General features: G+C 38.6%; 1 protein-coding gene across 5 annotated transcripts in view; it reads right to left on the bottom strand.

Moving 5' to 3' along the window:
* The window catches only part of TOX (thymocyte selection associated high mobility group box), a 276,879-nt gene that overhangs the window by 182,298 nt on the left and 66,680 nt on the right, over positions 1-27,901 (bottom strand). Inside the window, exon 2 of one of the 5 annotated variants that reach the window (XM_048840747.2) lies at positions 22,101-22,208. The exons of the other annotated variants lie outside the window; for them this stretch is intronic. Within the exon in view, the coding sequence (XP_048696704.1) occupies positions 22,101-22,124 (24 nt within the window). The 5' untranslated portion in view covers positions 22,125-22,208. The remainder of the gene's footprint in view (positions 1-22,100; positions 22,209-27,901) is intronic. 5 annotated transcript variants of the gene reach the window in all.

The raw sequence follows: 27,901 nt of genomic DNA, 5'->3' as shown, positions 1-27,901 counted from the left end.
CCTACTGAAGTCACTGAGATTACTTGCATGAGTATGCTGCCTGACAAGAGTACAGGCTGCACAATTTAGCCCTTGTAAGTTTAGAGTTGAGGTAGAAGGGGAATTGGGAATAAAAAGCGAAAGGTACAGCTGATATAGTTTATCCAGCATTACAAGTTGTCTTCATTATCACCATTTTGTTGCTGCTTTGGGAGACCTATCAAATACCTGCAGAAACTACACATGTCAAATTACTGATTATGTGACAAGTCCATTAATGTTTAATAAGGGATGTTTCCTATGCACTTGGAGGAGTATACCGCCCTCATGTTGCACATGGAACTCCCACTGACATTAATGAGAGTTCCATACATGGAACAAATGCAGAATATCCCTCTTAGTTTTCACACCAAAATCTGCAGCTAAGGGAAGATTCTATTTGACATAGAGGATATTAACTGACTAGGGAGCACCTAGGTCAAAACCAAGGCACAACTGAAGTAACAGTGTTGGCATTCAATACAATGGGTAGATAACTTGATTCTATTACTCCTTGCCTATTCACACTATATTAGAAATATTATCACCAGTCCAGTGGAGATTTAGAAGAAAATGTCAACACAATCTCCATTTCTTTTGAGTATGTTCACCCCCATGGTTGGATGGTAGAGGAGATTCACTGTACTAATGCTGTATATGTTTCAATAATCCTTTAGTGGATGACCCAAAACATGTTGCTGTGACAATAATAGGTACCTGAATGAGGACTTGGATTTTAAATTCTATAATCGCCTATCTGTGTACATGCCAATTGCTCTGTATTTTCAGATTTTTTTAAAAAAATATATATACTTCTTACCCCACTTAAAAGAACGTTATAAGGGTAAAAATGTTTATCTTGACAATGGTCCCATTTCTAGTAGGCATACGTTTTCACTTATGTAACTTTACTACCATCTGTTGAAACCATGGGAGGAAATGAAAAAAGTCACAGCATGCTGTATTGTCGTAATTACAGTAAGAAAGCTGATCCATTTGTTCTTAGAGAGACCAGGTGGGTGAGGTGATATCTTTTTATTGGACCAATTTCTGTTAGAGAGAGACAAGCTTTCGATCTTAGCTCTTCTTCAGGCCTATTTTGCCTCGTGCCGAATTCAGTAGATGCTATACTTTCATGTGCCCATCATAATCTGGAGAGCGAGAGTGATTTTTATGTCCACTGGCTGGTTTCTGAGTCGGTGTGACATATGCTTTTCGAGTGGTTTGGGTTGGAATGAGGTACCAGTGTTGTTGCTGTACTTGATACAGCATGCTACAGTGCTTCTGGTATTTTCAATAATCCTGATGTTCTTTCCTTTCTACACTGATGTGCTCCTACATGTCTAGGTGAGATTCACATATTTTAATATAATGCGGTGATCAAACATCCACTTCTACTTGCATTCAGCTGTGCCCAGCTGCCAAGGCAATATTAAGCGTGTTCCTTGAAAAATTAAACAGGGGAGGCAAATTTTAGCTTAAGAGGCCTGGTGTTTATGGTGGTTGTCTCCATACTTGTTTCAGGTGGGAAGATAAGGGATATCTTACACCTGAGGATCCATGACAACTCTGCTATCAGGTATTGCCAGTGATTTGTCTGCAGGTTGGCTCCCACTCTCTCTATGGGAGCTGTGTCCACGCAACAAGGATTTCATGGCAGCTGGTCAGGCCTGGGGTGAGCCTATGATTAGTCATTCTAGGGACTGCTCAGTGGACCTACGGGTCTCCTGGTTTTTTAACAGTAAAAATTCGGGGGTATAGCCAATGGTGGAAGCAGTAACCTCATCTGTCTCTGCCATTAAGTCTGTCAGCACTCTGATTTAGTCATTTTAATTATCTATTGATCTTATAAGTTATATGCCTTTGCCCATCACCGTAGTATCTGAGTAAATTCCATGCAAAATCAATAGCAGTAATCAAGTCCCTAGTAGACTTCATGGAGTCACTGGCACTTCTCCCTTTTCAGGGTAAATATTCTGCTTAGGGTATGGGGCTGAGGTTTTTGGCTGGTTGGTTGGTTGGTTGTTCTTTTGTTTTTCGGTTGGTTGGATAATCTATTTGATAAATGTCCCTGAATCCAGCAAACTCTTACTCACGTAAATTGTGCACACTTATAACTAGTCTCATTGAAATCAACAAGACTACTAGGGTGAGTTAGGATTTGCAATCTTCAACCTTATAGTGGCAGTCACTTCAGTTTAGAAGTGCTTTGTGATTTCCTTATAACATACCTGCAACAACAACAGCGCATTTAACCAATGCCTGTTTACCAGTACAGTGAATTGTTCCATATTCTGTTAAAACTATATTAAAGAGGCATATTTGAAGAGTTTTTGTTTCATCTGAACCCAATTTTAAGTAAGAAGCATTCTTTATTTAATCTAATTTATGTAATCAGACTAAGCAACAAAAATGAAGTCATCTTGTTTCCTTTTGTTGGTTTGGATTACACTATTAAGGGGAAAGGGACATAAAATCAGCACTCTTTTGGGCAATAAATTCAGCTCCAAAGTATGACCATTTACATGAGTTTTAGCATTTTGTTAGGAGGCATTCCGTATATATTTCCTGTTATCTGCACTATTATTTTATTTTAAAAGTTGGGGTTCTTTTTAAAACGTAGAAATAAATGGAAAGTATTTTTCAGCTAAAAATTCTTATTTTAGGAGACTCATTAGAGAACAAAGCATACCATCCTCTATTAGTGTTTCTACAACAACTGATATTACCCTTTCAGTATTGTTATTACATTATTTTCAGTATCAAGCAATATTTTACTGGATTTTTTTTTGTGAGAAACTTAAACTACATATAGGCTTAGCTATGAACTCTTTGATAAAGAGAAACTTCACTCCCACAGAAAAGTTCTGTAATAATTCTGATACTCTCAAAATTTAATGTTCAAATATCTCAATATAACACTACTGAGTTTACTTTTCTTCACATCACAGAAATTAATGTTTTCTATTTCCTAGCATCCACATTTGTAACAATTCTCATGCTCTTAACTTTTTATTCTTAGTCTTCTGGGAGGAAGGGAAAGTAGAACAGAGATTAATATCACCCCAGACTAAAATCTCAATCCAATTGATATCCCCTGGTCAAAGCAATCAAAAATTTATGCAACCATCTAGATTTAATCAAAAATCACTTTATTTAAACAAAAGTGTGTGAAGAATCAGTGAAAATCAACACTGAGTGAAAGAGTGATGACCCTGTGCTATCTTCAACATTCCCATGAGAACGACAATGACAAATCGACACCAGCTAGAGTAGACCATGTTCCTAAAATTCATTTCACTCTTCTATTTATTTTTTAGGAGTAGTCATTGCATGCACCTGGGGAAAAGATGCTATTATGCATAATGGTTGCATGGCATGGCTGAATGATGCTACGGTACTTATAACTGCACATTCACAAACATGATAGAAATTAATATTACAATAGATATCAAAAGAAAACAGAACTTAAAGAAATAACTGCAAACAAAACCATATATAAGCTCCCTTCCCCCTCCAAAAAAATCTAATGAATCCTTTTAATATTAATTAAAGAATTCCTAACAATATATTAGAAAGCTCTCTTGGAGAATTCAGCTTACTGTTTAACAGTTTCTGACTAATTTTATTAACCTGTACATCTGAGAGGATCAACCCCCTCTGGGGTTAATTAGAAGAAAATTCAATTTAAATCTAAATGTCAACAGTAGTTACTAATTATGGCAGGGCCCTGGACCAGACATCTAGTCTGTAATCAGGCAGTTCTCTGGTAACAATTAACAGTTTTTTTCTGTTATGCGTGCATTAGAATTTTTTTAAAATAAATATGATTCAGCATGGGACACAGATAACATTAAAAGCACCTACTGCTAGGTGCAAACATGCAGAAGAGGTTGCCAAATTAAATTACAGAGATTTCTCAAACATATAGCTGAATAATAAGCAGCTACAAAACTAGGTCAGGGTCGTGAGCAACAGACCACTGCCCCTCCCCCAACATGCAAAATAAATATACCCACTATCTCTGAATAGAAATCATTCTTTTGTTATGCCCTTTGTCAAGAATACATCATTGCAAAATGATATTTATTTCCACAATCTTCACAGCTGTGAGCAGGACTGAATTAATCTTTCCAGAATTGATTTCATTTGCAATTTCATGATTATGATTATAAAATGTAAATGTATTACTTAAAAAAATAAATGACAATGAAAGGCTGAAATATAAGAAGGCAGCTCTTTATCTATTGGTTTGGTTTCCTCTGTACTAATGAAATAAACAGCTGACTAACTCTGAAATAAAAACAAACGTTGAAATAGATTGCAAAAATCTACAGTAAAATAAAAACTAGGGAGACAATGAAAAATTAATCATTTAAAATGTAACCTGAAGAGTGAATATGCGATGTTAAGCAATAAAATTACCAGAACATGCAAAACATTATCAAAACGAGGGTAAGTTAGTCATTTAAGCTTTGCATCAACTCCCACATTCTCAATGTTAACACTGAAGACAATACTGAAAATGCTGATATACTACTGAGCATTTTTATTTCATCTTTCAATTTGATAATTTTTTCATAATTTGTAATTGTCTTTTTCAAACCATTTAATGCTGATGACCTACATATTAAATTAATTAAAATCTATATTTATAAAAACATTTGGTGGAAGTTATTCACAATGAATAGTATTTTATATGTTTAATTTAATTCATAAAGCTATGTGATTTTTTTAATTAAGCCTCAAACCTGAAATCACCTAGGCATATATTTAAGTTTAAGCCTGTTCCAGTGACTTCAGTAGAACTATTTCACATTCTTAAATTAAGCACACTTGTGTTTACAGTACCTTAGGCCCCAGTTCAAAATACATAAGTAGGTGCTTAACTTTAATCACTTGATGATTACCTGTTCTGTTCATTCCCTTTGAAGCACCTGGCATTGGCCACTATTGGAAAACAGGATACTGGGCTAGAAGGACCATCGGCCTGACCCAATATGGACTTTCTTATTTTCTTAAGACATCCCTATTCAGGGAAGCACCTAAGCACATGAAATTAGTGTACACGCTGTGAACATGCTTAAGTGTTTTCCTTCATAGGGATGACTTAGGCACCTGCTTAAATGCTTTTGCGTAATGGGGCTAAGGCGAGATTTTTAAAGGTATTTAGGCTCCTACGGGATTTTCAAAAGCATGAAGGCGCCTAACATGCATTGATTTCCATGGGAGTTTGCTGCCACAGTAATTTGAAAATCCCACTGGGAACCTGAATACCTTTAAAAATTTGACCCCAAGTGTTTTTCTGAACAGTGAAGGGATTACGCATATACTTAAGTATATTGCAGAATCTGGGCCTTAAATTCTATAATGAGTCACTGCGGGGAAAATTTTCAAAATATAGCACTTGAAACTGTGCAAGAAGATTTAGAATTAATGCTTGCTTTCATTTGCAAACACAGAACTGCATACACTAAGTATATAATGTACAAATTTGGTCTAACTATATGATTTGCACGCACAAATGCCTGTTTGTTCATGTTGATGGCTGTGCACAGTAATTTCAGAAGCCAGTTTGAAAACATCTCTCTTAATGTATAGGGCAGGTTACATATGTATTTTTAAAATAGTTGTTAAAATGATATTTTCATAGTGAGATACTGAAATTCCTGTTCACATGTACTAGACATGTCCTAATTTAGTTACCCATAGTTTGTTTGTGCTCTTAACTTTCTTTCACTTTCTTCTCCAGCCAAGAGTTTAGCAAGTAGGAACTGCAATAGAAAAAAGTGCTGTTTCTGGGCTAGCAATAGTACTAACACCTACAAGGGCAGCAGGCATCTTGTGCTTTGGAACACTCCACATTTCCCCTCTAAGAGGCAAGAAAGGGAGAGGGCCATGCTTTCTAATAAGTAATAACTGGGCCTATGATACAGCACTTTGCATAAAGACTTTTAATGAGTCAGCCATAGTAATAAACATGTTACTTAACCTTCTGAAATGGCATAAGAACTCTAAATGTAACTGAGAATTTCTAAATTCTATGATGCCCTACCCATCTGTATATTTCCCAGCATATGGATATTTTATTTTATGAAGAAATTCCATTTTATAAGTCAGAGACCCCAGGGGTGATTATTACACTTCTTGGGTGGTTAAATTCACTCATCCTTTAGCCTTATGCCTTACAACAGTACCTGTGCCTTGTAATAATCACCCAGAAATGCTCTGCTGTGCCTCATTGATTATAATGCTTTTTGGTGAAATCCTGGCCCCAGTGGAGACAATCGGAGTCTTGCTTTTGATTTCAAAGAGGTTAGGGTTTCACCTTTGTGCTTCTTGAAATTTTACTTGGTTTTAGTCCCATTTGTGTTTCTCTGTAATGGTACTCGATAAAATTATAGGTTGAGGTTTTAATAAATAATCATTTAATACTTATGTGCTCAACATCTCAACATTAACACATTTCCTTAAATCACAAATTCAAAAAAATAAAAAAGTAATTTTTTCTACTGTGTACTGTATAAAGTATTTCTTACACAATTATTAAACCACAATGTGTTTTTTTTGTCTTCAGTAGCAAATCAAACACAAGTGTGTCTAACTATTTCCCTGTCCCTAAAAAAAGTTTACTTATTTTCCATGTTTAACTGAAATTTTAGTTGAGATCTTTTGATAACACCAAAAAGGAAGTTCTTTCAACAACAGCTCAATAATAAGGTGAATGGAAAAACAGTTGGTTTCCTTCTGCCTCAGCTGTTTACCTTAATCTGTTTTAAGTAAAGAACAGAGAGTATATTCTTCATTACATAACAACCACATAGTTAAACAAAAAAAAGTACAAAACACTGTTTTGTTCATCGATGAGATTCCACAACTGTGACTTTCCTAATTAATCCTACTTTCCCATCCAAGACAAAGAGCTTTAAACTAGCATCTATAAAGCAGGGTGCTAAGACACAGAACTCAGACTCAAAGTAGACTCAAGGTAGCATGAATGTAAGGAATAAAGGCATTGAGCACGGTTACCAACTTTCACGCTGTAAATAAGCACCACAACTTTCACAATAAGCCAAACATCAAGCTAATCCCATTTCAAAACAAGGCCAAAACAAGCCAATCTCTAAGAACCCCAACACTCTATGTGACTAAACCCCCCGGTGTGCAGTCTGGGACTGTGGTGGGCATGCTGTGCATCCCTGACTCTCTCCCCACCTTGCCCCTGCTTGCCAGGAGCCAATCAAAAAAAAGTAGCAACAAGCAACAAGCCAAACAAGCTACAAGCCAAAAACTAGCCAACAACGAACTCACAAGTTAATTAAACCAAAAACAAGCCCAATTTCTGCATTTTTTTTTTGTGGGTTTGGCATGTCTGGCATTGAGGGATGTAAAAAGAATATATTCTTCAGCTGCTTATATACTAATGCTAGAAGCCTGGCTAATAAACAAGAGAAACTGGAAATACTCTTATGAAAAGAAATTTGATATGATTGAATGGAAACCTGGTGGGATGAGTCACGTGATCAAAATGTTAAAATCACTCAAGTGCACCCTGTTTGGGAAAGTTAGACAGAAAGATAGGCAGGAGGGTACTCTGCAGGGAAGGGATAGCTCAGTGGTTTGAGCATTGGCCTGCCAAACCCAGGGTTGTGAGTTCAATCCTTGAGGGGGCCATTTAGGGATCTGGGACCAAAAAAAATTGGGGATTGGTCCTGCTTTGAGTAGGGAATTGGATTAGATGATCTTTTGAGGTCCCTTCCAACTCTGATATTCTATGATTAAAGATACCATGAAATGCTTTAGATTTACGGGCAATTCAGAAGGACTAGGCTTTGAATACTCATGGATCTATGTACTAACTGATATGTGACAAGATGTGGGTCTGCTTTGAATACTAAACCAGGAAAGGAAACAGAATGAGCAGTTTCTTAAACATCTATCACTTGTAGAAAAAAAATGTTATTACCATGGGGATTTCATTGGAGGTCTTATGCGCCTACTGGTAAAACATCCTTGGAATTTCTAAAAATTATAGATAACTTTCTAACGCAAGAAGTATTGCAACCAATTTGAGGTAATTGTATACTAGAGCTCATTCTGATAGATAAAGATGAAATTATCTCTCAGTAAAAACTGATCGTTGCCTAGGTGCAAGTGATCACAATTTGATTTCATTTACTATGTGCAAACAAAAAATAGTCCCAATCTGTGTGTGTGTGTTAGGGGTGTGTGTGTGTGTGTGTGTGTGTGTGTATATTATATAAAATATTTGGTGTTTTCAAAAGGCCCATTTTTCAAACCAATTTTGAAAACAATTAAGAGCAAATTTGAGTGGAAGGAATTATTTAGACATAAAAATGTGAATGATAGTTGGGAATTGTTTACAACTATTTTATTCTATGCCCAAAAATATACAATTCTGCAGTCATGAAAGAACGTTGCTTTGGTTAAAAAAAACCATCCTGGTAAAGAGTGTGCTGAAGGCAGCAATTTAATATAAATATATATATAACAAATGGGAAAATGGAGAAGTCGGTAGCAGTGAATACAAATTGGCAGTTAGGAAATACAGACAACTGATGAGAGAAAAAAAATCTACTACCAGTAGGATTAAGGAGAAGAAAGAGGAATTCTTTAAATAAAATCAGAAACAAACATAATCCACACAAAGATGGTCAAATTATAAATCATGATGCAGAAATATTTTCTGTTCTGGGAAAGAAGCAAGATGATGTATTGGTATCTTACAATGATAAATAAATACCTATTATTCCTACAGTTACTAGTGAGGATGCTAAACAGCAGCTTGTTAAGTTAAACATTTTGTAATCAACTTGTACCCAAGAATATTAAAAGAACTGGCAGAGGAGTTTTCTGAACCACTAAGGTTGAATTTTAGCAAATCTGGGAACACTGGGGAAGTTCCTGATGACTATAAAAAAACTAATAATGTGCCAATATTTAAAAAGAGATAAACTATCTGACCTGGGAAACAGCCTGACATCAAACCTGAGCAAAATAATGAAACGGCTGATATGGGATGCAATCAGTAAAGATTTAAAAGATGGTTGCATAATTAACAGTAACCAACATGGTTTTATGGAAAATAGGTTCTCACAACAACAAACTTACCTTCTTTTGATGATATCACAAGTTTGGTTGGTAAGCATTGCTGTGTTGACATAATATACTTAGCTTTCTGCTATATTTAATATATTTAGCTATAGTGCTATTTTTAGTAGAATATCATATGGGACTAAATGAAACATAGCCCATATTAAAAGCCGCTTAACCGATAGAACACAAAAAGTAATTGCAAGTGGGAAAGTGCCATCTAATGAGTTGGTTCTAGTGGCGTCCCACAGGGATCTGTTCTCAGGCCAATGCTTTTCAAGAGCTTTATCAATAGTCTGGTAACATTTGAAGATAAACATAACAACTAGTAGACAGGTAAGTTATATAGGCCCACCTGGGTCACTTGGTAACAGAGACTCATTTGAACAACACACATTTTAACAGTCAAATGCAAGGACATCTAGGACCAAAGAATATAGGTCACACTTATAAGATGGGGGATTTTATTCTGGCAAGCAGTTACTATGTAAAGGACTTCTGAGTCATAGCAGATAACCATTTCAACATAGACTGCCAGTGTAATGCTGTAGCTAAGAAGGTGAACACAATCCTTGGATAAATAAGCAGGAGAATATCAAGCAGGAATAGGGAAATGTTATTACAGCATTACTGAGACCATTACTAGAATATTGTGTCCTGTTCTGGTCAGAGGATACTCAAGACAATCTGCCATTCCAGGCAAAACTTCATGGTGCCACTGCCCCTTCTCTCCCCCGACAAACTTTAAAGCCAGAAGAGACCAAATGATAATCTAGTCTGACCTCCTATACACCACAGGCCAAGAACCTCGCCCACCCATTCCTGTAATAGGCCCACAACCTCTGGATGAATTACTAAAGTCCTCAAATCTTGATTTTAAGACATCAAATTACAGAGAATTAATAATTTACTCTAGTTCAAACCAGCAAATGACCCATGCCCCACACTGAAGAAGACAGCAAAAACCCCAGGCCTAGGGCAGTAAATTTGGCCTGACTGCCCCTCCATCATGATGGAGGAGTGGCCAGGCCAAATTTGAGTGGCTTTGTGACCTGGTGCACAGACTGACGGAGGGGTGGTCAGGCCAAATTTGAGACAGTGGCATCATGACCCACTGCATTGGGCGGCCAGGCCAAATTAGAATGCTGTTGCAACCTTGTTAATGGGGTCACAATGCAACTCAAATTTGGCCAGCCACCCTTCTGTCATGATGGCAAGGGGGCTGGGCCAAACCTGCTGTCCTAGGCAGCTACCCAGAAATCTTCTGTTCTAGGCAGCTGCCTTGTTCGCCTGTAGTTAGAGTGGCTTTTGTTTCTGGTGTCCACACTTCAAAAAAGAAGCTGAAAAATTGGAAAGGGTTCAGAAAAAGAGCCTCAAGAATGATTCAATGTCTGCAAATGTCTGCCTGATAATAAAACACCACAGATGGTCAATCCATTTAGCTTATCCAAGAGGAGGTTAAGAGGTGACTTGGTCACAGTCTACAAGAACCTACACAGGAAAGGAATTTTTGAAAGTAGAGGGCCTTAATCTACCAGAAAAAGGCATCCAGAGATCCAATGGTTTGAAGCTGCAACTAGATATATTCAGACGATATAAAAAGCCCAAATTTTTAAGTGACGATAATTAACCACTGAAACAACTTGCTGAGAGATGTGATGGATTCTCCATCACTTGAAATCTTTAAAGACTGGATAGCTTTCTGAAGGATATGCTAATCAGAAGTTCTAGGCTTGATGCAAAAGATACTGTGTGAGGTTCTTTGACCTGTATTACACACAAGGTCAGATTAGATTATCATAATGGTCCCATCTGACCTTTGAATAAACTACAGTTTGTTACTGAGATCCCCACGAAAGGGATACTGTGTACTGTGATACACAGGATTTTATCCTGCACTCCTTACTCAGACAAAACTCACACTGATGTTTTCAAGAATTTTGCCAAATATGGGGCAAATCCTCCACTGGTGTAAATCAGCAAAGCTAAAGGGCCAGGAGCAGGCTGTACAGATTCATGCTCTGAACTCTGGAGGCCCACTAGGGTTGCCAGGTGTCCAGTTTTCAACCAGAACACCCGGTCAAAAAGGGACCCTGGTAGCTCTAGGCAGGTCAGCACAGCCATTACAAGTCTGTTCAGTGGTGCAGTGGGGCTAAGGCAGGCTCCCTGCCTGCCCTGGCTCCACACAGCTCCCGGAAGCGGCCGGCATGTCCCTGTGGCCCCTAGGTATAGGGGCAGCCAGGGAGGCTCCATTCACTGCCCCCACCCCGAGCGCTGGCTCCACAGCTACCATTGGCCAGGAACCGCAGCCAATGGGAGCTGCCAGGGCAGCGCCTGCGGCCAGGGCCAGCACACAGAGCCTCTCTGGCCGCCTCTGCACCTAGGGGCCCCAGGGACATGCCAGCTACTTCTGGAAGCACCTGAGGTAAGCGCATCCTGGAGCCCACACCCCAAACCCTCTCCTGGCACATTAACTCCCTCCCAGAGCCCACATCCCTCACCCCTCCCATGCCCCAACCCCCTGCCCCAGCCCTGGGTCTCCTCCCACACACAAACTCCCTCCCAGAACCTGCATCCCCTTCTGCACCCCAACCCTCTGCCCAGCCAGGTGAAAATGAGCGAGGGTGGGGGAGAGTGAGTGACGGATGGAGGGGGATGGAGTGGAATGGGGGCAGGGACAGGGTAAGGATGTTCAGTTTTCTGCAATCAGAAAGTTGGCAACCCTAAGGCTCACAGTTCAATCACTAGTGTTTGCCACAATGGTGTTCATCACAAAAGCTCTACTAGCAGTCCCTTCAAGGTAAAAACAATAAGTCTGTTAACTTAAATGCCTTTCACTGTTTGAAACTGCAGAGGTATCACATGAGGAGAGACATGCACCCTAAAGCCCCAATCCTGCAAACACTTGCTCATGAAAATAGTCCACTGTTTTCAATAAGATGACTCACATATTCCAAGTTAAGTAGATGAATTAAATGTTTGTGGAATTGGAGCCTAAGAAACTTAGAACTCAAGTTATTTCTTTATAGATCCAAATCAGCAACTTAAACTTCACCCAGAAATCAGTTTAGTCCGCAGAGAAGACCACAGTGCCTGTAGTGATCTTTAGAAAACACCATTTGATAAAGTAGCAAGCTGCATTCTGCACGAGCTGCAATCTGCACCAGCTACAATTTCCAAATGGGCTTTACAGTGCCTGTTTGGAGGGCACTGTGCTATCCAACCTTAAAGTGACAAAAACATGAAGTAAAATTATGAGGTGCACACCCAAAATAAAAATTGCACCTTTCTTCTTGGGGCATTTGGTAAAAAGAGCTAAAAAAACAACAACCTGCTCTGTTGTCACCCAGAAGCAGCTGCAGAGTCAAAATGAGCCACAGTTTGCAAGCCTGACTGATAAATAGTGGGTATATCTCCTCAACTGAAGGAGCTGAAAAACTCTACCATTTTTTCTTGTTTGCTGCACTCAGTCAAAAAGTGTTACTTTTTCCACAGTATGCATTGGATGAAGTTAGCTGTAGCTCATGAAAGTTTATGCTCAAATAAATTGGTTAGTCTCTAAGGTGCCACAAGTACTCCTTTTCTTTTTGCGAATACAGACTAACACGGCTGTTACTCTGAAACCTGTCATTTAATCATATAGGTATTGAATCACAGCCAGTAGCGCCCAGCCTCAGTCCTAATCTCTTACCCTGGTGATAATAACAATAGTAATATGATACTTGTACTATATATAAGAGCTTTTTCATTAATGGATCTCAAAGCACTAGGTCAGGGGTGGCCAACCTGTGGCTTCGGAGCCACATGCAGCTCTTCAGAAGTTAATATGCTGCTCCTTGTATAGGCACCGACTCCGGGGCTGGAGCTACAGGCACCAACTTTGCAATGCGCTGGGGGGTCCTCAATGCTCAACCTCTGGCTCTGCCACAGGCCCTGCCCCTACTCCACCCCTTCCTGCCCCCCACCTTTCAGCCTGCAGTGCCCTCGCTCCTCCCTCTCCCCTCCCTCCAGGGCCTCCTGCATGCCATGAAACAGCTGATTGGGAGGTGTGGGGAGGGACGGAGAGGTGCTGACCAGCAGGGCTGCTGGTGGTTGGGAGGTGCTGGGAGCGGGGTGGGAGAAATGATGGGGGGCTGCTGATGTATTACTGTGGCTCTTTGGCAATGTACATTGGTAAATTCTGGCTCCTTCTCAGGCTCAGGATCCTGGCTCCTTCTCACTCTGGCAGCTCCTGCACTAGGTGCTATAGAAAACCCCAAGAAAGGCAAATAGGTAAAACATTCTATTCCATTGCCCAGATTTAGCATTTGTAATTCATTATGCCATATAGTATATTTTATATAGCTGCTAAAATTATAATAGGCTCTAAACAGTGCTATGTCTCATTTTGTCCCAGTTTTTTAAATATGCTGATATCAGAAACAGAGAGCTTTAATATTTATGTTTTTAAACAAAATTGAAACTGCTGTGGAGTTTCCAGTTCAGGAACTACCTAGAGATTATTACAATAACAAGAAAAAACAATATGTTGCACAATCCTGACCTTTTAAAATGTTCTCTAATATATCATGTAAAAAAAAAAAGCACAGTGTTAAATAAGAAATTTGTTAGCCTTCAGCTCAGAGGCAGGTTTATTAGCAAACAGCTAAGTGGAACAAAAAATCTATAACCCTGATCTTATTGAAATAATTACAGAATCTTTAATGTCCCACTAGGCATACACAGAGAAAAAGATGGAGCACACAGAAAAAGAGTACAGTAATGAAAACAGACAGAAATAGGCCATTCATCCTACCTTTTACTTAGTGCATACAAACCACTGTCAAAAATATAAGACAATATAAAAATGATTGCCTGCCCAAAAAAGATTTAAAATTTCGTTTTCACTTTACTAAATTTTAGAAACGTGCATAGCAAAAATAAAATCTAAATTCAAGTTCAGAATAAGTAAATATTTTATCCTTTATGTGTCTGTGTGTATATAATATGTATAATTATTAAAAGGTATATGATGTAAAAACTATGTTAAAATTACATTAAGGTTTAAAACCACAGCAATCTCAACAAATATAAATTCTGTATGTTGTGTATCCTGTATGTTTTATGGCGTACATTGAAAAACATATTAAACTACTGTGCAAATTTTACCAGAGAGACAAGAACAGAAAATATTGCATGTGTGTATACAGATACTATGGTGAAATACAACAGATTAGATAAATGGGTACACAGATGAGATAGAACAGTGTGGTCATATTAATGATGCTGCCAAACCCTTTTCTTTTGCATTTCTTGACTTATTTGGTCTGAATTGTGCAACCTGAAGGCTAAGTAGCAGCTCTGCCACAAGTCCCAAATGAGGAGCAGCAAATTGCTGTTCTTCTCCAGGTGAAGACTGAGAGTCACAATCTACATCTTGATCCCACCTGTTCTATAGGTAAGTACTCTGACCAAGGCCAACCTACATCTGGAGCAGCATACGTCCCCTGGCGTAAGTGTGCTAGCCTATACTTTGGGAGAAACTCAGTCAAAGTTCTGCCCCCTTTTCCGACCCTCCACTACTGGACACAGCAGCTTTGTGGAGCCTGCTCTCCTCCTTGTGCTGAAACACATGGTACAAAAGGTCAGTATAAAGGAACTGAAAAGGTCAGTATAAAGGAAGCACCATATGCCCTTTCCTCCCTTGCACTGTCATACAAGCCATGCCACTAAGGGTATGTCTACACTGCAAATAAACAGTCCTGGGGGAATTCTGCGCCACTGCGTATGCATAGAATTTGTGTGTCCTCTTTCCCCAGAAAAAAAAATCAGAAAGAAAGGTGCTGAAGTTATGCCTTATGCCCACCATGGGGCTGCTGTGGCACCAGAACAGAGAGCAGCCACTCCCCAGCCAGCCTCAGCTGCGCACAGTGAAGAGAAGAGGTTCAGAAGGGCTAGTGGGGTGACAGACTGGGGTGGGGGCTGAATGGGAGAGGGGATACAGGGACACATGGGGACAGAGAGGAGACATGCAGGTCCATATGGGGGTGGCTAAGTGGGGGTGCAGAGCCACATGGGGGAGGGCAGTGGGTTGAATGGGGGCACGGGGCCACATGGGGAAGTGGGGAAGGATGCAGGGCCACATGGGGATGGTAGGAGGAGGCACGGCTGAGTGTGGGGGCAGGGACACATAAGGGAGGAAGGGTGGCTGAATGGGGATGCAAGGACACATGAGGACAGGGGCAGATGTGCCTGACTGAATGGGAGAGGGTAGGGGTCAGCCAGGGTCTCCATGGAGGAGGCTCCCTAGCAATCTCTCCCTGTCCAAAAGAAACCCTGTTCTATACTTCTCCCACCCACACCCAACAACCCTCTAACTTCACACCCAGGCTACTTCCCAGCAATTAGTTCCCTCCCCCTCAGCTCCTCAATTACCCCTGACTCCCCCAAACTGTTGCACTGCTTCTGAGAGGTGTGGGAAATATATTTCTGTATCGTAGTTTAAATGTATTATTACTCAGAGTTCTGTATTAATATGCCAAGTAAGGAATCATTTGCCAAAAAACATTTCCTGAATCTTTTTTTGTTTTTGTCGACTGTACTGTTACAGACATAGTTGCTGTCAAGTATTTTGAAATAAATTACCGAAATAATTGAAACTTGCATGATTATATTGTGTTATTTGGACAAATAGAATATGCAGAATTTTCCAGAATTTTAAAATAGTGTGCAGAATTTTTATTTTTTTTGGTGCAGAATTCCTTCAGGAGTAAATTAGACACCTGCGGCTGGCCCATGACAGCTGACTCAGGCTTGCAGAGCTCGGGCTAAGGAGCTGTTTAATTTAGGGGCAGACATTCATGCTAGGGCTGCAGCCCAGGCTTTAGGACCCATGAGGGGGAGGGTTCCAGAGTTCCTGAGCTGTACACCACAATTAAACTTAGCCTGAGCCCTTAGTCTGAGCCACAGAGCTTGAGTCAGCTGGCACAGACCAGCCACACATGTTTAATTGCAGTGTAGACATATCCTATGTGGCTCCCAAAGTTGCATTAAGTTCCTCCTCTTTCACCCCAGTACCTTCTTTAATTGTAACAGCCTCAGTTAGGCTTTGACATTTACTGAGGTCAACCTTTGATAATCCCTCCAACTGTGGTTCACAGAGATGAATGGGAAAGAGGAGTGTTAAATTCCTATGCCTTCTGACTATTGTGTGTGTGGCTGGAGACAGTTTTCTGCAACACTAGGTTTACAGGACAGCAAAACATTGGCCAACATTGTAATAAATGTATCTTCACAAGAGAAGATAGGAATAAGGAATTTTTTTAAGTGAAAGATAAAATATTCAGAATATGTGACAGAACTGCAGGCAGACCCTAAAAATCTTAGGATCTGTGATTCCCCCCCACCACCCCTTATGAATAAATTTATTCCTTCCCTTAAGGTGTTTTGTTTGTATGTGGAAGGATCTTGCTACATGTCTTTCAATGAAATTCTAGCAATCTTCACATGAAAATTGACTAAGCAACAGTTTCAGGCAATAGCAACAGTGATGTATCTGTCAGGGTGAGGATAGATAATTTTTCATTATGATGTCACAGAGTGAAGGGTTCTTTAGGTTCTGCTATCATCCCAGCAAATGTCATTAAACAAGCTCAGAAACAATTACTTGATTTTTTAAAAAAATATTTCTGATCAAACTAAGCAAAATTACAACTCCTTAATGAGGTATATACCCATGGCAAGAACCAAGTTTCAAACTCCAGCTACTTTTTTTAAAATATTTTTTTCAATAAGGGTGATTAGAATTTTTAGTTAGTTTTACATTGGGAAAGGTGTCACATCTGTAACTCAAACTCGCTGGAGGGTTTTTGTCTAAGCTCTCCAAAAAGCTCAGGTTTGTGCAGAAACAAAAAATGAAAGCTTTAAACTGATAACGTGAATATTTCAGAAAGCTGTATGTGAAAATCAGAAAATTATTCTAGACACTGCACTACATCCTTAAATAGAGAGGACATGACTAGTTCCCATTATTATATAGACTGGTGGCCAGATGGTTATTCACACTACACCCCTTTTACACCACTTTGGCAGTGTAAGTGAACCTTAAAGTGTATATAAATGTAAGTTAATACCTATTTTAAACTCCTTTACAGTTGTTACATCCAGTGAGTGATATAAAGAGGGCTTAGTGTAAATGAGAATTAAATAATATATATATTTGTTTTTTTACAGATGATTTTACAGATCATTTTTACAGAATGTGTGTGTACATACTATATATATATTATATTCTGTAAAAATGATCTGTAAAAATAGGTATATTACTACAAAATACCAAAAAATAAATTATCATAAACTCTTTTGATATACGAGCTGCAGGATATTGTTATGCTGAATGGGCAGTGATGTTATTATATTCAACCTAGCTATAACACCTTAAAATTGACTTTCATATGAAAATGCTCTTCTCTCTTTCAATTCATTTATGGTGATATGACAAATCTTACTGTCCATTGCGTTTTTATACTTATAATAGCAGCCACAACACAAGCTTTTAAATATAATATTCCATGGATACATTCAGAACTTGAGTCATCTCTTGTCCTTTAACAGGAATGAATAAATGAATACAATGCGCTTGTCCTAAAGTAACTTGACTTCATACATTCTGAAAAGTTTATTACTTTCAAGGAGATATTATACCCACCTTGACAATAAGGAAGAAACCAAATCAAACACTTAATAAATTTCAGACATTTCGCTATGAGGCTTCAAGTACACAACAGTCCTATTAAAAGATCAATAAGAGTGTACTATCAAAGGGTCAGCATTGTGTTCTTTGGTTTAAAAATGTGTTTACGCTGAATGTTTTAGAAAATTCTCTGTGCTAGATAAGGGCAGCAGAATTTCCACCGTGCAGTGCCCTTCAACAATAATGGATTTGTTCCTGTGGTTTTGGAGGAGAATGGAGTTTCCAAATATGCACTAACAACAAATAAAAACAAATGTTTAAGTGATATAGCCTTGGTTTATCCCCATCCAGGGAGGGAGGGAGGTTCTGTTCAAAACTGGAGGAGGGCAGGTTGTGTTGGCTTCTGAGACTATGTCTATACTACCACTTATGTCGGCAAAACTTAGGTCGCTCAAGGATGTGAATATTCCAACCCCCAAGCAACATAAGTTAAACTGGTATAAGCACCGGTGTGCACGGCACTATGCTGGCAGAAAAAGCTCTCTCCCGTCAGCATAGAGCAACTAGATCTTACAGCGGTGCAGCTGCATCGGTACAGCTGTGCTGCTCTAAGCTCTCTAGTGTAGACACGGCCTGACAAAGTAGGAGATTTTTAAAGGGGGTGACTGATGCACCATAGAAGCATTAGCAGCCACGACAGCCTGAGGGAAGTCTTGAATCAGCTCTTGCTACCCTGGCAACATGACTCTCCAGCTGCCACTGCTCATCTGGGGAGCAGCTTGGGACACTCAAGCAGAGTTGGGGGTTCGAGGAACACATGCAGTATAGCTCCTTTCCTGTCGCCAGGGGCCCTAAATCTTGGGCTATGTTAGCATAAGACGGTGTTACCCAAGACTTCATCGAGCCATACTGTTACTCAATTAATTATATACACTGTTTAACAAGTTTTAGTTCATGCAAGCCTTCCCACTTATTGCATTCCATGTCCGAAGCTCAGCCATCTTAGCATCTGAGGACTAGTCGCAGCCTCAAAAAAATGATACCACAGGTTACTACTCAACCCTCAGTAGAGAAGAGGAGACAATGGAAAATGCAGGTCAGAAATATAAAATACCATATAGCATATCTTTATTAGAAAACTCTCCCAGAGTAGAACTTTGCAATGGTCTCTCATACATCCATCATTTTATAGTAAAACTCCAAACCAAAAAGTCTCACCCAGTCCAGATCCATCACCCAACCCCGATAATACAGGCAAGAAACGATGCCCAGTCCACAATCATCTTAAGATTGTTTTGATTTATGTTCCCACAGGTTATTTTTACGTTGTGGCTTAACAGCTTGTCTAAGAAGGGGAGTATTGGATTGTTTCAAGAGTTTGTAATGATGATTCCTCCACTCTTCACCACAGACTCATGACATAGATATATCAGGATTGGATCTGCTATCACTTACGCCAGTTTTACACCTGTGTGATTCCACTAGTTTTAATGGAGATACTCTGGAGTTATGCTGGGCTAAGTCTCACACATCTAGCATGACGCTCACTCATTTGCATTCTCATGCATCTAGCTGGGCTGCAGAGATGGGCCTGCAACAGCCTCTCCTGGACTCTGGGGCTTCTTTGATGCCTCTCTGCAGGCAGACAGGAGGCCTCTATCCTTACCTTTTCTCTGATTCTCTTGCTGGATCTGAGTGGGGAAGGAGAAGGCAACAGTGGCAAACAGCAAGAGGCTGAACAATAGTCCCAGACACCCCTACCCAGGAGCTAGCTGCCCCCGGACTTCTTAACCTCCAGAACTGACCCATCTACCTATTGTTGAACCACCAGATGATCCAGAACCAGCCCACTTGAACCTTGCACATCCACCAATATATCCCTGCACTCCCAGATACCCTCTTGCACCCATTCACCTACCCCAATCACAGCTGCCAAGATTTGTGCAGTAACATATTTCTATCATTACATTTTCAACCACTTCTGGGCCACTCTACACTGCCAGTGTGGTGTAAAAGGTCTTAGAATAAATGAGAATCTGACCCATAGTGTAATTTGATAATACATATTAGTTCATCTACACAATATTAAACAACAAGATGGCCAAAGACAGGGACCTGTTTGTGTTTATGTGACTGATGCTCTTGCATAAATGATTACTTTTGTAAAGAATAATTTGAAGAGTTTACTAAACACAAGTAGCCTAGTGACCACACAAACAGATTGAAAAACAGCTAACGTTAGTATGAATTTGGATTTCAATATTTGTTATGTATTGACCTGTTTGGGATGGTAAAGTATGGTCTGATGTGGTTTCTGACAGTAACCACCAATTTTTGAGCCAGTTGTTACCATTTCTGGGAGCACACAGAAAAACGAACATGGATACCCTGCAAATATAGAGATCTATAAATTTGGGAGAATGGCATCACAAGAGTGGAGCTGAAATTTGGTACAAAAGCTGCTATTATTAAAATGTCACAAGAAGATACTATAGAAAATAAAAGTCAAAATATTCCTTGATATATTATAGATCACTATTCCGACACTGAAAAACTTGCATGTTTATAGCTGACAGATTGGCACATCTGCTCTAGATATCACAAGGCTTTGAAAAGACTGTCATATTTAAACTGTATACTAAAACTTCTGAAATGCATTAAAAAGAGCAATGTTCATAATTCTTAAGACTGTTGAAACATATATGTTCAGATGCTTTCTTGTCTGCTGGCACGAAAAAGAAGGTAGACCCTGTAACCTTGTTATAGTGTGAAGTCCTATGAGCCATGAAAAAATTCAAACTGCATCAGTAAATTCAGTACCTCATAGGTAGTATTTTTCCCAGGTGCATGCCTGAAATACGAGATACATGTTGCACCACTTAAACTACACATTATCCTTAACTCACTTTTAGATTTTTTTAAAATGATGTAATTGTGAAACAGGCTCTCTCTGAAATTATAAATGGCTGGAAATAGATGGTGAGGAATGAGTTTAAGTATAAACAGCTTAGCCCTGGTTCGTGATTTTTTTTTGTCAAAGCCTACGGTGAAGCCCATGGATCTATTACTTCGAAAGGAAACCATATCTGTGGTCAGTGATATTTCAGTATTTCAATGCAAGACCGGATAAAAGCTTGGCAAATCTGACTATTTTTATCTTTGAGCTTTGGTTTCATTTGAACTTGAAACTCTAAGAGAAATTCAAGGAGTGAACTGAAACCTTAAGAAATGGCTTCTTTAATTTTTTGCAAACCAACCCATCTGCACATGTCTAGGTATGACATACTTTGGAACAAAGAGTTAGCAAAATTCCAGTTTGGGAATTACTACTTACCTGTGTAATAACTCCCTGTAGTTTCAGTTTAAAGTATTCTTCCTTTCCTGTCCTAAAACATTGTGTAGTATTCATTATTATAAGTTGCTACATTTCACCCAAAGGATTGCTATACTTCTGTGATGGATGAAGTGATTCATGCTTTCATTATATATGAAGTGATTCATTCATTTCCAAAGAGTGAAACATGCTGCAACTTTCATTATAGGCCCCTGCTTTCACATGCTTGTAACTTTTGCAAAAATTTCTCATTTAGTCTGAAATTTTCCATGCTGTGTCTCAGCCCTGTCTCTGGAAAGTTTGAGAGACAATCACTTTAGCTGTTTGAGTCATATTAAGACTCTTTAGCTCACCAATAACTAAAGGAAAGGAAAAAAATATCTGTAAAATTTGCATGTAAATAATCTTTGAGGAGTGCTAGGTGTGGGGTAAAAAATACAAACATTAATTTAAAAAATATAAATGACTGAAAAAGCACAGATAAATCTGCTGGATTTTATTATTTTTCTTTTTCATTACTAACTATGGTAGTAAATATAACCAACTTGTATATCTAGATATGGGTGAGTTAAAGATACTAGGAGAACCTTGTTTCAGATGTCCGGCTGAGCGGGTGTTCCATGTAGTCCGTGTTGAGAAAGGGGTAAAGTGACTTTAAATCACACCCTGCTGCAATAGCAACTACATATTTCCAGAGACAAAGGAAAGCAGTCAAATAAGTCAGGGTGAAGATTTGGCCCCTGAAGTTTTGCATTCTTTGACTTTTTGTTAAAATATGTAACGTAAAAAAAAATCTAAAAATATAAATGCTAGTTTTTAGCACTGGATTGATCCAGACTTAGTTTTAGTAACATGATCAAACACTCCCACACCCAGGGTCTATGACAAATTCATGTTTCTTTATCTTAATTTTGTAGTTAAAAACCATCTCTATTTGAAAACCAGAAGAGAAAGGCTACTTACTGTGTTAATCCACTGCATAAACATGACGAGTCAAAAAAAGTCTTCAGAAATGTCCTCTGATGTAGCCAGAGACTGCCACATAGTTCTTTATAAATCAGTATGAATAACCTGAATTGCACCAGAAATAAAAGGGTCAGGACAGTTCACGGAGAACTGATGTAACAGGTTCCCTGTGGCTAATACTACCGAGCAAGAAGGCAGTCTGTACCAGATGCATCTGCCTAGTGGTCTTGCAAGGTAGCTCCAGTAGAGTGCATTGTAATAATCTAATTTGAAAGTCCAAAAGGAATGAATTATTGTGGTCAGGTTCCGCTATGAAAGAATAGATCACAAACACTCAGTCAATGATGAGTCTCAGACAGCTCACTCACATCCAAATCCCAATCGCAACCATCTGCTACTACAAGTCCAGTGTATTCTCCATGGCATAGACAGGCCTGAGACTAAATGAAAGGGAAGGAAACAATCTGGAGATCCCAGAAGACATCATAGTTGATTTACCAAAGACTACCTAATAATCTTCACCAGAAAGGTAATATTAGGGGATGGATGATAAGTAGCAAGACTGCTAGTGACAAGACAAGTTTTCATCAGAAAATGCTATTTGAGGAACTTCAGCCTTACCAACAACCTCAATCAGTGATTCTCTAAAGCAACATTCATTTACAGGAAGCACAAAAATTATCAGCATAAATCTATGCATCTATAACCACTAATTTCTGCAACATATCAATAAACACTTTGTAAAAGTAGGTCATTTTAAGATAATTACAGACACTATTGATTTTGTATTAGAAGCCAGTAATGTAAATGTCCCAATTATGTCTTTAGAATAATATTTTGAAAAGCAAATCAGCTGACATTACAAATAAAGGAAGTTAATTTAATACTCATGTTCACCCAAATGATCCATAACTATGACTTGGAACAGTGATTCTTATTCGTATAATTTCTTTAATTAATGAGTTACTGATATTTGTTATATCTGTTTAATTTGATTGTACTCCATTATATATAAATGTTGACATTTTTAATATGCAGATGTGAATCTTAACATCACACACTACAATGAAAAACGTAAAAGACCATTCTGCTTTCTATAATCAAACTGAACTCCAATGTATTTATTCACATTTGTTCATTTTACCTACGCTAGGCTCTAAGGCCTGGATCCAAAAAAGAACTTAGGTGTTGCAATGCTTAGAGTCGTGGCACCTAATTTTTAAGCACCTAGAAAACCACAGGAAATACTGCAATACAGAATTCTTGGCTACCAAGTCATTCTGACTCTCTCTCTTTCTTTCCTTCTGGCCCAATGATGATTTAAGCGGGACACTCATTGCGGGAAGAGTGGGAGAAGAAGAGAGAGAAAGAGAGAATGACTCTGTAGCCCAATGGGTACAAGGCACCCATTTGGGAATTGGAAGACCCAGGGTCCAGTCTCCCTGCTCCAATCACTCTTTTGTTGTTTTTCCACAGTGAAAATGCTTCCCCCCCCCCCACTCTGAGAAGGGGGAATTGAACATGGGTCTCCTAGGTTCCAGGTAACTGTGCTAACCACTGGATTGATTACAGGGTGAAAATCACCACCTTCTTCAACCAGATTCTGAATGGGACCTATCCTGGTAGGCACCCTCTGAGTACGCCTACTGGATCAGGTCCTGCAGGTCACTTTAGTGGCTGAATGCCCATTCCTCTGGTTTGTGAATAGCTCTGGGGCTTAGGGCAGGAGAGAGGAGTCCTGATGCCTAGAGGCAGCAGCAGTGCAGATGTGAAGAGGCAGAAACTTGGGTGCCAAGGGAACTTTTATCCTGAAAACATAGGTACTGAGTGAATTCAGGATTCAGAGGGAGTTTTGTAGATCACCGGGGAGCCAAACCTGGGATTTAGGTACCTAACTCTCATATTTAGGTGCCTAAATCTGGGGTTTAGGAGTCTAAGTACTTTTGTGGATCTGGTAATTAGTACATTACAAAGCATATTAATATTTGTTTTCACTGTTGTAGCCTCTAGAGGCTCAATCAGATTGGGGCTCCATTATGCCAAATTCTGTATGAGCACACAGGAAGAGTAAATCCCTGTCCTGTCCTGAAGTTCTGCAGTCTAAATTAACACCAAGTGCAACAAATTAGTGTAATAAATTAACACCAGGGCTGAGGGAGGGTGAAGGACAGTGACAAAACCCCCTGCTTATGTAGACTAGCTATGTTCACAACTTGCAGGTTTCAATTATTTTTATTTTTAAAGCTATACATAACCAAAAAATATTAATGATGTCAAGAATATAAAACAAACACTAAGATCACCAACAGAAGCCTCAGAGGACAGGTAGGTATTTTTGTATGTATTGAAGGTCACCAAATCCAGGATCTGGTGAACTCTGAGAAGGAAAGGGAATTCTGTAGCCATAGTCAGACATGATTGTGTAGCTTCCATTAACAGAACCATTCAAAAGAAGAGCAAACTTTTTTTTCAGTTGATAGCAACAGCTCAGAAGGACAGATTACTATCTAAAGGTTAGATCTCCAACATTTCTACAGCTTTATAAATGATACAGTTGAGGAATGGCATGTTTACATAACTATAATGCCATTAGCTTTTTTAATAATATAGAAAGCAAATGGAACATCCTAGTTATGAACTTCCTGTGGACAACTGCATAAGCAACACTTCGATAAAAATGTGAAATAAAATTATTACTTTCAGCTTTATTCTACCCTCTTTTCCATTTTGGAAAAATCAAGGGAATAATAGGCTCTTTTTTTGTACATTGGACAGTAACTTTGCTAACAGAATCATCCGTTTTTTCCCCTAGCACAGTTATATAATCCATGAGCTTATACATAAAAAATGTGTTCTCGAAGTCATTTCTTGTGGCTAGTTCCCAAGGTTGGGCCATAGAACTATATATACTTGCCCATGCTTTGGGAAGAATATTATTTTACTGGTGTAAGAATGACAGTAAAGACAATTTGACCACACTAAACTATATGTCCTAAAGAAATACGTATCATAGTTAATGATTTTCCTGGTGATCACTTATATTCAATATGCTATGAAAACAGTATCTTAGCAAACCTTGAACTTTATAAAGATGTAAGGTTCTGAATTAAAGCTTTGGAGAACATACTTTTTTTCTTATCAGCATACAAATAGATAATAGCTTGTTTTTGGCAGGGATTCTTTAGCGCTAAAGTACTTTCCCCCTCAGGGTATCATACTGTCATTTGTTTTTATTTTCAAAATGAAAACAAATGGCATTGTAACTCCTAAGGGTGAAAAAGACTTCAGCCTCTTTTTTTCTCTGCACTCTCATCTATTCATTTTGAGTTAGATGGAATATAGATACAGTTTTTTCCCCTTTGGCTTCTATTGCCACAAAACGTATTCACTAGCTGTACAGTAATTAACAGCTCTTGACTGGAAAACTGCCAACATGTACAACGTGACACTCATCCTTTGAACACTAACAAAGTGCATAAGTAATTTATGTTGGATTAAATATCCCTAACAGGGACCCTTAAGTAACCCAATCACTTTAAACAGGCTCCACATGTATGCTCCTGTGCAGTGAAAATGTCAGACAGTGATAACCCACTTATAGCACAATTCTAACTATATTCCAGCCATTAGCATTTTATGACATCAATCCTCATAAAACCTGGCAAGAAATAAGATACTAATGTTTCCCATTTTACAGCCAAGGTGGAAGAGAAATGGAGAAAATGTAGACAGGTGCTGTCTCCCAAAAAGGATTAACATTTTTTTAAAACATGGTTGCAATTTTCTGTTAGTACCTTTGTTTGCATTGAAAGAGAGACAACAAAGAGGTAAGGGCTACAAGGACCTCAATGGAATCCAGCCAAGAGTGAAAGAAAAGACTGGTATTTCAGCCATTGTACTCCCTGCTAAAGCACTGTGCCAACTCATCTTCCAACCCATTATATGAAATTTAATTTAACCTGCTATGCAATTAATTCAGATGTTCAGCCTATTTTTCTCATGGCAGAATCCCTCACACAATGCCTTATTTAAATATTAATCAGTCCTCTTTCAATTAGGACTAATTTGCTTCACAGGGTTTCTCTCATCTTCTGATTGCAGGAAAATGGAGGTAACTTGCAACGTTTGAGGATAATTAACATGGTATTTTTATAATACTGATACATCAAATGGGACCTTAATGAACCCCGCTGATTCCATTTAGTAAAGCATGCCTCAAAGTTATAATCAAGAGGAAAGCCATTGCCATCTGTTTAAAATACTAAGGAGCACAATTTAAACACAGAACAGTTATTTCTCTAAACTGTCTATTGTAGGGTCTACAAAAGTCATTTTTTCATACAAACTAATTGCACAGCATTTAAATTGGAACCTTTTATTACATATATCCAAACAGTGGTATCCAAAAATTTAGAGGCCCTCCTTAATTAAATGTTGACAACCACAGAGATAAGTAATGTTTGTTAACATTAATTTTTAAAACATGCTGTGCAGTTGTTGCAAAGGCAATACAAATAAGTTTTACCACATTTTAATGAACATAATATTTAATGTACTATTGCATAACGCACGGAGAACATATTTTTAATAAAATCTATCCCCAGCCTTTGTAAAACTGAAAAATAAAGGCATATGCTGTTCATTTGTTAGTTACTAAGAAAGGCAAACAAGTTAACATTTACACATGACCAATTACTCACAAAATGTTCCATCTGCTGCAAAAAAGGTCGAAGTTCATCTTTCTTATGTTTAGAATTTCTCTAGTGTTCCTAGGTAACTGTAGTCAAAACCCATGTGACAGAGATATCAGACCCTGACTTCATTATGAAAAAAAAAAGTATTTCACGTGAAACAATAGCAATGAGTCATATTAGATCAAAACATTTACCTCAAATGTTTTATAATACCATATGTTTAAAAAGTTAGTGCATAAATGTTGAACTAACTATACAAATTACTAACTTTTTATAAAGGTCCTAATGCAATCATATATCTGATTGATTAAAACTGTGGTATTTTACCCTGTTTTCTTGTTTAAATCTACTCTCCTTAATATGTGACTACAAGAAGGGAAATGGCATCACTTTGTAAAATGTCAAGAATTTACTTTAAAAGAAAATGCTTTTGAAAGCTAAAAATAATTGTTTGTGAATACTTTGCAACCTAGCTTTTTTAATTAAAAAGTAGCTAACCGGCAGCTCCACTCTCATAGCAGGTTAAATTACAATGGTGCAGAGGGGATTTAGAGCAGCCTGAAAAAGGGAAGTGGAGATTCTACTGTTGTAGGGGAATCTCCTGGAGGGATAAACTGGTGTAGCCAGCTCTACAGCCACCCAATACCTTCCTGTGCATGGGGCCATTCTGGGGTAGTTTGGAAGAGCTATTCTCCAGCATTCCCTGGCAAACAGAACAGCATAGGGGATCACTTCAGCCAGTGTTAATTGCAAATAAAGAACTTGCATCAGGGCCAGGGAATCAGGATTAACCCCAGATAATTATCTGATGGGGATACAGAGAAACAGATTTTAAGCAATCTACCCAAGGCTACATATACTTTGGCAGAGCTGGGACTAGACCTCAGGAGTTTCTGGCTCTCCATCATACTGAATTCTGCAATTTATTTATTTATTGAAGGCAAAACTCTCATTTGGATTTTACAACCGGAACTTTGTTGCTGCTAGAAATGTTTGAGACACTATTTGAATTGAGCTTATGAACATGAGAAGAGGTATGGAGTTAAGCATCTAGAGAGTTAAGTGGAATATATGCCTGGCATGAACATAATAAGCCACTAAAGA

The sequence above is a fragment of the Caretta caretta genome, chromosome 2, assembly GCF_965140235.1.
Source record: "Caretta caretta isolate rCarCar2 chromosome 2, rCarCar1.hap1, whole genome shotgun sequence".
Taxonomy (NCBI): Eukaryota; Metazoa; Chordata; order Testudines; family Cheloniidae; genus Caretta; species Caretta caretta.
Note: the sequence above shows the minus strand (reverse complement) of the source record. Positions and strands in the feature narration are given on the sequence as shown.